The 12,458-nt window shown below is 49.5% G+C and overlaps 1 protein-coding gene across 2 annotated transcripts in view; it reads right to left on the reverse strand.

The window, feature by feature from the left end:
• Window positions 1–6,201: 6,201 nt before the first annotated feature.
• Window positions 6,202–12,458, reverse strand: part of LOC144785878 (uncharacterized) — an 88,223-nt gene continuing 81,966 nt past the window's right edge. For both annotated transcript variants that reach the window (XR_013602052.1, XM_078664735.1), the window contains one exon: window positions 6,202–6,665. Coding sequence is in view for 1 of the 2 variants with exons in the window: in XM_078664735.1 (XP_078520861.1) it covers window positions 6,619–6,665 (47 nt within the window). In the remaining variant the exon portion in view is untranslated. The remainder of the gene's footprint in view (window positions 6,666–12,458) is intronic.

Below are 12,458 nucleotides of genomic sequence, written 5' to 3' on the forward strand. Positions count from 1 at the left end.
TGATTGGGATCACACTTGTATAAACGTTTTCCAGATAGGGTACGTGGATGCACTGTCATTTTCTGGCTGCTACTCGCACACAGCCTTTGTGCAAGGTGATGGATCTCACAGTAGGTGGTAGTGATGCTGGCTCCAAGCAGGAGTTTTAAAACGAGAGCACAATGACGTGTGAACGCTCTGCACCTGGCTGACATAAGCTGTCCTGAAGCAGTAATCAGGGACAGATAACAGAGCAGGTCTGGTCTATAAACTTTCACATCTGCAACAATAGTAACTGCAGTTCCGCCCCACACCTACCAATTACCAAATGGCAGTGCTCTGGAAGATCAAATCAGCAGCCTCTTGCTAAGAAAGTACTCCCTGAATGTCTAAAGGGAGTCCTGTCACCAACAACCCTCACTTCAGTTTCTGCATCTCCAACAGTAGGAATGCATTCAAATCATTTCATCTTTTTAGGCAGTGCTGCCCTGCGAGGCATGTTGTATTCGGTATATGTACTATAGAAAACAGTTGGCCTAGACTTATTTATCATGCACTCGAGTCGTAATGATGTTCATGATTTGAAATACAAATTGCATATGATTAACATAAGCCAAGGCATGACGAGTGAGGCATGGATTCCCGCGGGCTGCTCTTCAATTAAAAAAGACCCATTTGGGGCGATTGGTTCACCCTGGATGGAGATTTTTCTCCCTTAAATACTTTGGCGGACTATAAAAGGGTTTACGGATACCCTCTACTACACCGCAATGGCTGTGCGGACTACCCACCACCGGAAGCTGTGATCAGGCCATCCCACAGGCACCTGCGAATAGGTTGTCTCCCATTTCCCTTGTCCCGAGGAAGACCCGCGAGCTGAGGATATAACTTACCCTCCATGCGTCGAAGTCGGGGACCTGTACACTATGCCACCTGTACCCTGTCCAACCTACAGATTATATTTCTCTGTTTCCTTGGAAATGATCGAGAACGACAACAGAAATGATTCATGAGGGGCAGGCCTTGATGCACCTTATAACCAGTTTTGTTTATAATAAATGTAATCATTCTTTACTTTGAACCTATCTTCACTCTGAAACCCCTCTTTTTCACCTTATACACTCCACACATGAGCACGATTCATCTCACTCCCTTTGGAGCAACCTCCTATCTTGCTACAGAGTATTGTAATATGTTTACTTGTATATAACGTGTCTGTGAATTAAAACAACTATCTTCTCAAAGAATTAATGGGTGCCATTGTTATTTTTATTTTGATGTGAAGGTGCACACTTGAGAGCTTTGTATGCATTTGTTACCTTATGCTAATCATATGCATATCTAATTTGTTTTTTCAATCATGATCATCACAACTCGAGTGCATGATAAATAAGTCTAGGACCAACTGTTTTCTATATTACTCGATTCCCAGGTCCGCGGACATCGTTTGGGTTACCCCATTTTGTTATAATGGGTATTCATTATATGGGCTGTCGGGGACTATGGACGTGGCCTTTGGTTGATTAGTTGGGCTGCTTTTCAAAATTCCTTTTCTCTGGTTGGTCAATATTGTGCATCTGTCCCGCCTTTCGGTGCTTGGTTACCTGCCAGCGGGCATCACCAATTGATTATTTTGGTTGGCCAGGGATGACCATCACTTGACTCCTCGCTCGTACATCCTCCCTTCTCACGTCATGGGCAAATGCAGAACCCATCCATGTTTTTATCTGAAGGGGGAACATTTAGGCCCTTTTCTTTAGGTCACTGGCCTGCTGAAGAACGGCTTGGGCCACACTGATTCACAAAAACTCAGTACGCTGCATTCACTGCTTCATCTGATTCACCCAAGGTATGGACGGCAGTTCTATGCACATTAAGAGTGCACGCTTTGTGTGCCCCTCAAGGTCACAGAAGTAGTTCTGTACCCCGCATTGCCACGGACAGCACTAGACATCTGCTCATACTAGATTAGCTTGACACTAGGATTTAAAACAAAGAGTTAGGATAGCATCTTCACAAGCAGGACATGGGGAACACGCCTGCTCTCCATGCAGGTGACATTTCCATCTCAGCATACATTGATGAGAGGCTCAAAAGGCCATATGTATCGAGCCAAATTAAGATCACAAACGCTGAAATTCACAGAATTTCAGCGTTTGTGATCGCAATTTAGCAGTGTGCAATATATCACACAAAAACCCACTCGCAAAAAAAAATTGCAAAATTTGCAGTTCCCAATTTCGCGAATGCATTTAAGGAATCGCAAATTGCGGGGAAATCGAGAGGTTCCTCTTTAAAAAGAACTATAAGCAACTGCCGCCATCTTGTGGCCGCGTCCCAAACTGCACTGGGTTGTTGGTAAATTTGCATGTGCGAGCTGTTAGCGGAAATTGTAAAATGCTATCCAAGATCACTTGAAAGCTAGAGGGATTTTCCTGCTCCCAGCATTGCTGCAGGCCTAAAAGACATCAAAACGAAAGGAAAAAAACAACTCCCTTGCAGTGAAAATTCAATTCTACGTATACAATAAAGAGCGGAGCTGTCGGATAGGTCCATCTTCGAAACAAATGTGTACGGTTCGGGCCTTTATTTCACGAACCGTTCTGCCAGATGTAACTGGCACCAGGAGGCTGTTTGCCCCGAGAATAACTGAAAGAGCACGTCAAGCACGTGGGTGTTGCCTAATTCTGCCCAGGTCGGATTCTTCCATCCTAATGAATGAGTGGGTTACGGCCAGAACGCATTACCACTACTAACGTTTACCACGTGACACTTACCACGCAGGGTGCCTTCCACGCAGGGTGCCTTCCACGACGTCTTTACCACGGGCTGGGGGGGAGACGTGGTATTCCTTCAAGTCGTTCTGCGTGGGCTTGGGGGGCAGAGGGGGGGGGGCTCGGAGGGGGGCTGGGGGGGGTCTCCCCCCCCAAAAATAACAAGCAGGCTACTTTAAAAAAAAAACGAACATAAATTTAAAAGAAAAAGGAAAGAGCCTCCCCCAAAGACGTGCCGTGTACGTCAAAAAATCAGTACTTTTTTATTTTGGTATACGTGTTTTGACGCTTGTTTCAATGGAGGATGGAAGTAAGGGCTCGTAGAGAAAGACGTGCAGGTAAGACGTTTCTAGGCGTAGTAAAATCCTACGTTGTAAATACCAGCGTGGTAAAGCCACTTGCGATGTAAAATTCGCGTGGTAAAGCCATGCGTGGTAATTGAAATCGTGGTATAATCATATATTCTAAACATGCGATTTTCCATAATTACCGATTCACCAAACTTACTACAAAAACATCACTCCATAACCTGCAGATTTAAATAAATAAAAAAAAACAGTTTCCAGCTTAAATGGATGAAAAGTTACTAAAAAAATGTAGCGTGTGCTGCTGCACTGTGGCAGACCCTTTGCAAAGTTTAACTGGCCACCTTTTAGTTGATGTCTTGTTTACTATGGTGTTATGATATTAGTAAGATAAAACCTTTGTCCTGATAGTACTCCTTTGCCACATAATTCCAGTGGTTATGGTCTTTCTTTTAATCCTGCCGAAGAACTGGACCACTTGGAGTCCTTCATTTCTCTCTACCCAAACATGAGTTAAGTCTTTCTTCTAGGTGCAGGGCTCAGTACTGCTTTGTAATCATGGCCGGCCCAGATAGAGACTGACCAATTGACCTCTCTCTCTATACATATATCTAACTATACAGAAATATATATCTAACTACACAGATCTATCTATACAAATCAATAGCTTGCTATTTATACAGATGGGTAGCATTCTGTATAGACAGACAGCTCTCTACCTAAACACAGACAGAAATACGGACAGTTTGAAGTGATCTCAGGCGTCTGTCCCTCAGGACGCAGATAGACAATCTATGCATGCCAATCATAGACCGTTTGCTGGAAAACCCTGAAAACCCCTCTGTTATAACACAGGACAAAACCAGAAGTGCAAGTCTAGAAATAAAGAAGCAGGACTGGAAGACACTAGGGGCCCGATGTAGGTAATCTCGATTTACCTACTCTAAAATACCGAATCATACCGATTCGGTATTTAAGAGTAGGTAAATTGGAAGGAGGCAGATGTAGGTCATTTTTCTTTTTCAATTACCGAATCTGTAAGATTCGGTATTTACCGATTCGGTAAATACCGAATCGGTATTTGCCATTGATTCCTATGGGCCCTGAAGCCCATAGGAATCAATGGCAAATACCGATTCGGTAATTACCGAATCGGTAAATACCAAATCCTGCCAGGGGGAACGGGGTGTCACTTTGACACCCTGTAGCACCCCAATGTCAGGCATGTGGCACACATACATGCCCTAAGGGCATGTCTGTGTGTCACATGGCACAGGTGTACATGCACAGATGTGCATGTACACCTGAATTCGTTATTTACCATGCAATAATATTACATGGTAAATAACGAATTCTTAGGGGCCTGTGGCACTGTTTAAAGCGCCACCTACATCTGCATTTGCAGATTCGGTATTTTTACCGAGTCTGTATTTACCAATTCGGTAATTTTACAGATTCAGTAAATACAGATTCGGTAAAAATACTGAATCTGTAAATACATGCCCCCTGTATTGGAAAAGGCATTTACCGGTCGGTAACGGCCGAATTCGGCCGTTACCGACCGGTAAATGCCTACCTACATCGGGCCCCAAGTTATTCTTTCCAGTTACTGCAGGCGCACAGGCGGTTAATGGCCTGGTAGCTGGCTCTGCAAGGGGATTTCTTACCCCCACCTGTCTTTTCTCACATTTTATTTATTTATTTATTTGTAAAGCACAACATTCATCCTGACGGATATCACAGCGCTGTCTTGCGGAGCACATGGTGGGTTATATTGGGTGCCTCCAACTGCCCACAATTACATCATAGGGAAAAGCTGGGTTTTTAAGTTTTTACTGAAGGTTACATAGTCCTCAGTAAGACGTAGGTCTTGGGGTAATTCGTTCCTGTGCTTAGCCGCCAGGTATGAGAACGATCGGCCTCCTGCTCTTACTTTCTTTATACGTCTGGGACTGGCTAGTGCTTGGTGTTGTGATCTCAAGCACCTCGTGGAGACGTAGAATTCGATTTTATTCTGGAGAATTCTAGGGCCAAGGTGATGCAGTGCCTTGTGCGCATGACTCAGCAGCTTGAATCTTGCTCTTTGGCGCATAGGTAGCCAGTGGAGCTGGTTCATGCATGCAGACGCTCAACTAAATCTGCTTTTTTTGCACACAAGCTTGGCAGCCGCATTTTGCAGCACTTGTAGGCGTGAGAAAAGGTAGTCTGCCATGCCCACAAACAGTGCATTTCCATATCCTAATCTGCTGATGAGTAATGCCTGTGTAACCATCGTTCTACATTCTAGTACGATCCAAGGGAAAAGCCTTCTTAGGACCTTCAAAATCGCGAAACCTCTTCCACACAGAACCCGCACATGATCCTGCATGGACAGAGTATTGTTGATGGTTGTACCCAAGTTTTTTGCACATTTTCTCAACGCTCTGCCTTCTTAAAGTTTTTTAAGTTTCTCTGCCTCCTGTCACTGTCTAGTCGTAAACTTACCATGAGGAAGCCACATTAGCCTTAGAGGTCCAAACTAAGGGCAGCTCGAAGGCCACAAGGGCCTGAACAGCTCACCTTTAAAATGGAAACTTGAGATTTCCTTTTTTAGACCTAAAACCTTCCTTGGTCTGGGAGTCTGTGCCAGGGGAAGGGAGTCATCTCACGCAGTGTCTGCAGTGTGAGAACCAAATGTACAAAAACATCCAACTTCATACTGCAGAACAGGTACAACATGAGCACATTATGGAGTGTGGGGAGGGAACATTCAGAGGGTTCTAAACAGGTCATCTTCGAGAACCACCTGCAGTCTCCAGAAGACCCTGTACACAGAAGCCCAAGAGCACACACCTGTCTGCTCTCACGCCCAGTGTACCACAGTGGCAATGTGTGCAGGACATCTGAGGATGGAGGGTGCAACCAAGTCTTGACCAACTGGAACACTCACAAACCTCAAACAAAAGCACCAGGCAGGCGGTCCCAAGGTTGTATCAGGCTTGCCCCATCCTTCTAACCTTTCAAGTCTTGTGAACTGAACCACAGGACTCCCTCAGAGCAAACACGAGGTCACGGCAAGGAGGCTGCACAAAACACACAAACATTCATTCAAAAATATATATCTCATACAAATGCACCATGTTCAAATATATAAATCACTGTACTTTTCTTTGATAAAAAAACTTTTTTTATTTAATATTTAAAAAAAGAAATCTGGATTCATTACCCTGGCCACTTTGCTTGGTTTGTTCTTCCTTTGTTGGTGGTTTGATAGTCAAGGATTTTAGAAGTATATACACATCCATATACGAACATAGCCCTTACCACCAGTTCCATAAGGTTTGGGTTCAAAATACACTGGCATGCCACCTCCCTACTGTTGGATTTGATTGGCTGACCCCCCCCCCCCCCCGGAGTTCAATGCCCCAGTGTAAAAGCGCAGCTTCCACTTCCGGCCTCCTAATCCAGCCCCCATAGCTCGGTTTGTCCTTTTCCTTTCTGTAGCTCCCAGAGCTTTGCCTTCTAGGACTACCCCTCTGAAGATGTGGCAGGAAGGACTCCTGGCTGCATGTTCTCCGTGCTCACAGCGCCTGGTGGAGGCCTTCAACAAACTCCAGGTAATATGGGTCTGGGAGAAAGAAAATCAAAATACAAGAATTGAGGGGATTTGTCTGTTTCAAAACGAATAAACATTAACGTTACCAGAACATGAGACTAAGTAATGTGTAGTGATGATGTCCACGCTGATGATGATATAAAGATGTTTATTTATAATTAAGTAGATAAGATGGTAATAACGCCCCACCAGGAACATCTAACATGATGCTCAGCCCAATGCCAACCGAAATCTTCAGTCCACAGAGCCCCAACATTCCACAATGCATCATAGCTGCAACATTCCACAAGCTGGGGTAGAAATGGATTTAACATGTAATGCATTAATAGGGTATCAGAATACTACATAATGCTCATCCCAGAGGTGTCGCAAAAACTATTATGATGCAAACCTGGGAACCTGGGCTATCACACGGGTTATTAAATGCAAGAAAAAGCAATAGTTTAAAGCCTAAACCTCCTAGGCCTTGTGTTCATGATTCAAAAACATACGATTATAATCAGACAATGATTTTACTTCTATAAATCCTATCACATTACCGTTTCTGCAAACAACGACGCATGAATCATGGTAAATCACACCAGTCCAGACAGCTTTGCAGCTCGGAGCGTACTCACTCAGGTAGAGAAACTCTCTGAAGTCTCTGGAAGGCGCGAACTCCAGGGCTGGGCGGACTCTTTTCTTGATCTCTTTTTGGCTCTACATTAATGTCCTGATGTACAAGTTACTTACCTTTGGTAACGATGTATCTGGTAGAGACGATTCTTGCCGCAGATTCCTTCACGTAGAAATATCCCCTGGCGTGAGACTGGATCCAGAAACTTTTTGCCACAGCATCCCTGCACGCCGCGTCGACATCACGCGACTTTGCCCAAGCGTCGTCCACGTACGTGATGTCAGCGAGGTCACATAAGACCCGCCCCAGCCTACGTCAGTTTTCTTCGGAGAATTTTTCCGCACCACAACGCAGAGCCACCAGATAAACTGCTGTGGGAGCATGGGAACAGTGTGCGAAGAGCAGAAAAATTGGAAAGTAATGGTGACTAACATCATCACAAGGAGAAGTGTCAATACTGCAGAACCCAAAGGCAGGGAAAGAAGAAAGAACAGAGCAGAGCCCTGAGCAGCCACCCTGCCGTACATAGACAGCCTCCCCGTGCCCCAGAGGCAAGGAACATGCGTAAAAGTCATGACACATGTAGCAGGCCCACCACTCCCATCCTGAACAAGGAAGGGGAGCCAGTCCCAAAACAGACAGGGAGAACAACCTCCAAGCCGCCCCAGCATAGAGGGCAACCATCCCCCAAGGAACAAGGGCAAGGCATGGTCAGATGACCTCTGTTCAGAGGATAGCAGATGGGGGGTGGGGGGAGGGGAGGACAGGACAGAGATTAAAGGCAAACCCCCGAACCTGGAGTAGCCAGAGCAGAGGGGTACCGGAGCACCAGAACCCCATCCTCCAACAGAACCAAGAGGAGGAATGTACCGCAACCAGACGGAGCAACCCGTCAAGAGCAAAAGAAGGCACTCACAGGAGACACAGACCCCCACCGGGAGGAGAGTACCGAAGACCAACCCAAGGGTCCTCCCAGACCGGTGAGAAAGGGCGGGTCGTGAAGGAATCTGCAGCTAGAATCGTCTCTACCAGATACATCGTTACCGAAGGTAACTCGTACATCTGATAGAGACTACTAGCCGCAGATTCCTTCACGTAGAATAGATAGCCTAGCAATACCCACGGAGAAGGAGGGTCTGCGAAAGGACCTCACCAGCCAGGACAGAACAGAGAGTCCCACGGAAGACCAGATCCGCGGACCAGGTAAGAACCTCATCCCTGCCAGGCAAGGGGAACCCCCACAAGCAGAACACCACCGACCCCAAGAGGATGTAGGAGGGAGAAAGAAGGCTAAAGAGGCCCGTACACTCACAGCAGAGGAACCAAGGGCAAGGCCAGAGAGGCCGAAGCACCCCACTCCCCTACAAGGCAACAGAGCTCCCATCCAATGCCAGACAGGCAGAGGAAGAAGAAGAAGAAGAAGAAGGACCCCAGAAGGCCCATGGAAACGAGGGAAACGAAGGCAAGCCTACCCTAGATGGAAGGCAACAGGCCAGCCAGAAGGGCACCACGAGTCGTAAGCTGCCAGAAGCAAGAAGAACAGCCCGGGGCCACAGGGAGACCGGGCAGGCGACGCCTGACAAGGGAGAACACAGAGTCATCCCAGCCCTCAGGACAGGAGCAGAAAGGCGAGGAAGTGCCCAGACACACCCCTGCGAGGGGTCGCGCACACAACTTCAAGAAGCAAAAGCAACATACTTAAACGCCATGGAGAACAGGCACCGAAGGCAACCAGGACTACCCAGCAGAACACAAGCTATATAACAGCCACCACTACCCCACATAGGGTACGTTAAGTCCCAAGATATGGGAACCCTCTTTGGAAGGACTTCCGCAGCAGCTGAAAAACAAAGAGCCGCGGGGAAAGAACCCCCCACGAAGGGCTTGTTAAGCAGCCCAAGAAAAAACAGAAGGCCTAATCTCAGCGCCAAGCCTGTTCAAATAGCTCCAGTAAAAATACACACACACAACAAGGGGCCGTCCAGCAGCCAACAATGCCATAGTCCCAGCAAGGAGGGCTTGATGGCCATGGCCATATAACACGCTCCACAACAAGGGCAACCGACCCAAAGAAAAGCCCAGAACCAGCTCAACTCAGCAGTCACTGAGGAGGGGAAGGAGGAGGAGGAGGATAAGGCGGAGGAGGAGGATAAGGCGGAGGAGGAGGACGGAGCCCTGCAAGGAACCTTTGGATGGCGGAGTCAGCCGGGGCATGGAATAACAGGCTGCCATTGAATGGAAGATCAATCAGTCGCTCCCGAATATTTTCAGGGAACACTCCATCCCGAACCCAGGCATGGTGACGGAGGGAGACTAAGGAAGCCATGGCCCTGCCCAGCACCTCCGAGATGTCCAAAGCGGAGCGGAGAATAAACGCTACTAGCTCACGGCCATCCAACGCATGATGCCGGAAATCCACGTGAGCAGTCTCTGGGGAAGCTGCGAATCCCAAAGACTCAGCCGAAGTCCCACAAACAAGAGGAGGCCCTAGCCAACACACATAATGTGTTAAGGACCCGCAGCGCAGCGCTGGTCGAGGCGAACGTGTTGCGCCCCCAAGAGTCCAGCCAGCGGACCTCCCGGGACGAAAGAGTCGACAGTGGCGGCAGGGAGGGAAAAGCGACCCATAAAAGTGGACTGGAGGCAGAGGGGTGGAGGGAAAGACACACCGGGTTATGAGGCGCCGGTAGGTGCCAGTGCAGAAGGTGCTGAGGCACCGGATCCCCTGAGGCGGGGCGCCTCCAAACCCCTGTCAGGGAAGAAAGGAGCAAACCCTCAAAGGGAAGCAAAATCTCCCTCCCACCAGAGCCCTGGTGGAGAACCTCCAAAAGATGGTCCACCGGGAAGTGAGCAATCGGGTCACCCATGCGCAGAATGTCCACAGCCCTGGACACCACGTGAGCGAAGGCCGCACCCGCCTCCGTAGGGCCCAGCGGTGGAGAAAGCAGCTCCTCTGTGGGCGACGGCTGCAAACTAAGGTGGCCGTCCCCGAAGCCAAGCGGATCGGGCAGAGGCAAGACCTGAAAATCAGAAGGAACCGAAGAATGGGGGACCTGCTGTTCCTCCGACGAACACCTCGGCCTCGAAAATGGCAGGGAGCCACCCTTCAATGATCAGGTGAAAAGGACACCACGCCGCGCGTCTCCGGGGGGGATGACACCAGTATGGAGCACCCTCTGGAGAAGAGGGAGCGTCCGAAGATGAATCCGCGGCACGACTCCTGTACGGAGCAGTAGAATCCGCCGCCCGAGGCAGGATGTCGACGCCATCTGGCACCGACGGAGACACCGGACAGGGCCCCTCCAAGTCACATCGCGCCGGGGACCGGCGCGGAGCCAAAGTGGTCAAGCGGCAGTGCTGGAACGGCACCGACTCGACCTCCGCCGAGGCAGCCGCCTGTGTGGAGGAACGAGAGGGACCGGGGGAGTGACATGAAGTCCTCCGCCAGGCTCGGCCCAGGATGTGGTGGAGGTGGCCCGGCGACCCTTGCGGCGGTGCCAGGGACAATTCAACCTCCGACTCGCCCCCTGACGAGGCAGCCGCTCGCGGGGAGGGACGAGAGGGGCCCGGCAGGGGACGATGGGACCCCACCCAGCCTCGACCCAGAGCAGAACAAGGAGGGTCCACCGACCCCTGTGTCGCTGCCCGGCCCCGTGGCGGCATCAGCTTAATAATGGACAAGGACTTCGCCTGCCCAGAGGGCCGAGTGGGGCTTGGGGGATGCGACCCGAGCCCAGGCGACCTCCCGTGACACCACAGGGACTCCCGCTGGAGTTTGCGGCGAGGCAGAGGCGCAGTGGTCTGAAGGAGGGACCCCCGAAGGGCCGCACCCCAACAGCACCACATCCTCCAAGCCTGGATCCGAACCAGTCAGCGCCCCGGCAGGCCAAACACCAGCCCCCGGGGGACAAACTGCAACACTTACCCACAGGGGAGCGACGCTCTCGCAACATCGGAGAAGGGCGAGGCCGACGACAACGGCCGTATCTGAAGCTGTCTGCAGAAGCTGACCGAGGAGAGGAAGCCGACCTGGAGAGGTGCGCCGAGAGTGAGCTAAAGAATGGTGATGAATTAAACCCAGATCAGTTGACTGGGGGTGAGTGTTTGATTTGCTCAAACGCTCCGTCCATCACCCCTTTTGTATCGCTTTGTTCGCCCTAAGTTGGCAGGGTATGCTCAGACGTGAGTCCCTTGCTCACTTTGCCACTGGATTCAAGATAGCCTGGCTGATGAGGGTTATGAACCCAAAACCGGTCCCAGGATGCTTGTTTCCGGTTCAAGGAAGACATGGCTTGGCAGTTCGGGCTGGACTGTTCCCATGAGGCACATGGTCAGACTGATTTGCATATGGCCATATCTGAACTGGGGTGGTGGAGTGAGCTAAAGAATGGTGATGGATTAAACCCAGATCAGTTGACTGGGGGGAGTGTTTGATTTGCTCAAACGCTCCGTCCATCATCCTTTTGTATCGAGAGTAGTTTCATCCGGCACTCCTGCCGCGACTTCGGCTTCAACTGTTGGCATGCTCATAAGCCGCTGTCCTCCCCTAAACACCACATACAAATGAGCCGACATAAGATGCCCACACGATGTGCAAGTCTTAAAGTCTGAAGGCATTCGCACACTGTTCCACCAAAAAATTGGACAATGAGGAGAAAAAAGGGGCCCCAGACAGGCCCGAGCAGAGACCGGATCCTCGTTGCATGCCGAAATGGAAAAAACTGACGTAGGCGCGCCGGGCGGGTCTTATGTGACCTCGCTGACGTCACACACGCGAACGACGCCTGGGCGGAGTCGAGCGATGTCGCCCCGCTCCCGGCGTGCAGGGATGCTGTGGCAAAAAGTTTCCGGATCCAGTCTCATGCCTGGGGATAATTCTATGTGAATGAATCTGCGGCTAGTAGCCTCTATCAGATTAGTCCTCTCCTTGATTCTTCCCTTGCATTCTGGTTTCTTTCCTTATTCTTTTGTCTAATACCTTATCTATTTGATTCGGAGTGTTAAAAGCGATGCTTGTTACGTCACAATGACTCACAACACAAGAAGGGACAACAAGTGCACAGTTTAATGAAGATGGGAGGAGAGGGTGGAACTCTTTCTGGCAGGGTGAGTGCCTGTGTCCGACAGGTTTCCACTTCAGCCGGTGATCTGGGAGGTCTCCAGTTAAAATGCAGCTCTAAATAGTTTAG

This window comes from Lissotriton helveticus, chromosome 10 (assembly GCF_964261635.1).
Source record: "Lissotriton helveticus chromosome 10, aLisHel1.1, whole genome shotgun sequence".
NCBI classification, from domain to species: Eukaryota; Metazoa; Chordata; class Amphibia; order Caudata; family Salamandridae; genus Lissotriton; species Lissotriton helveticus.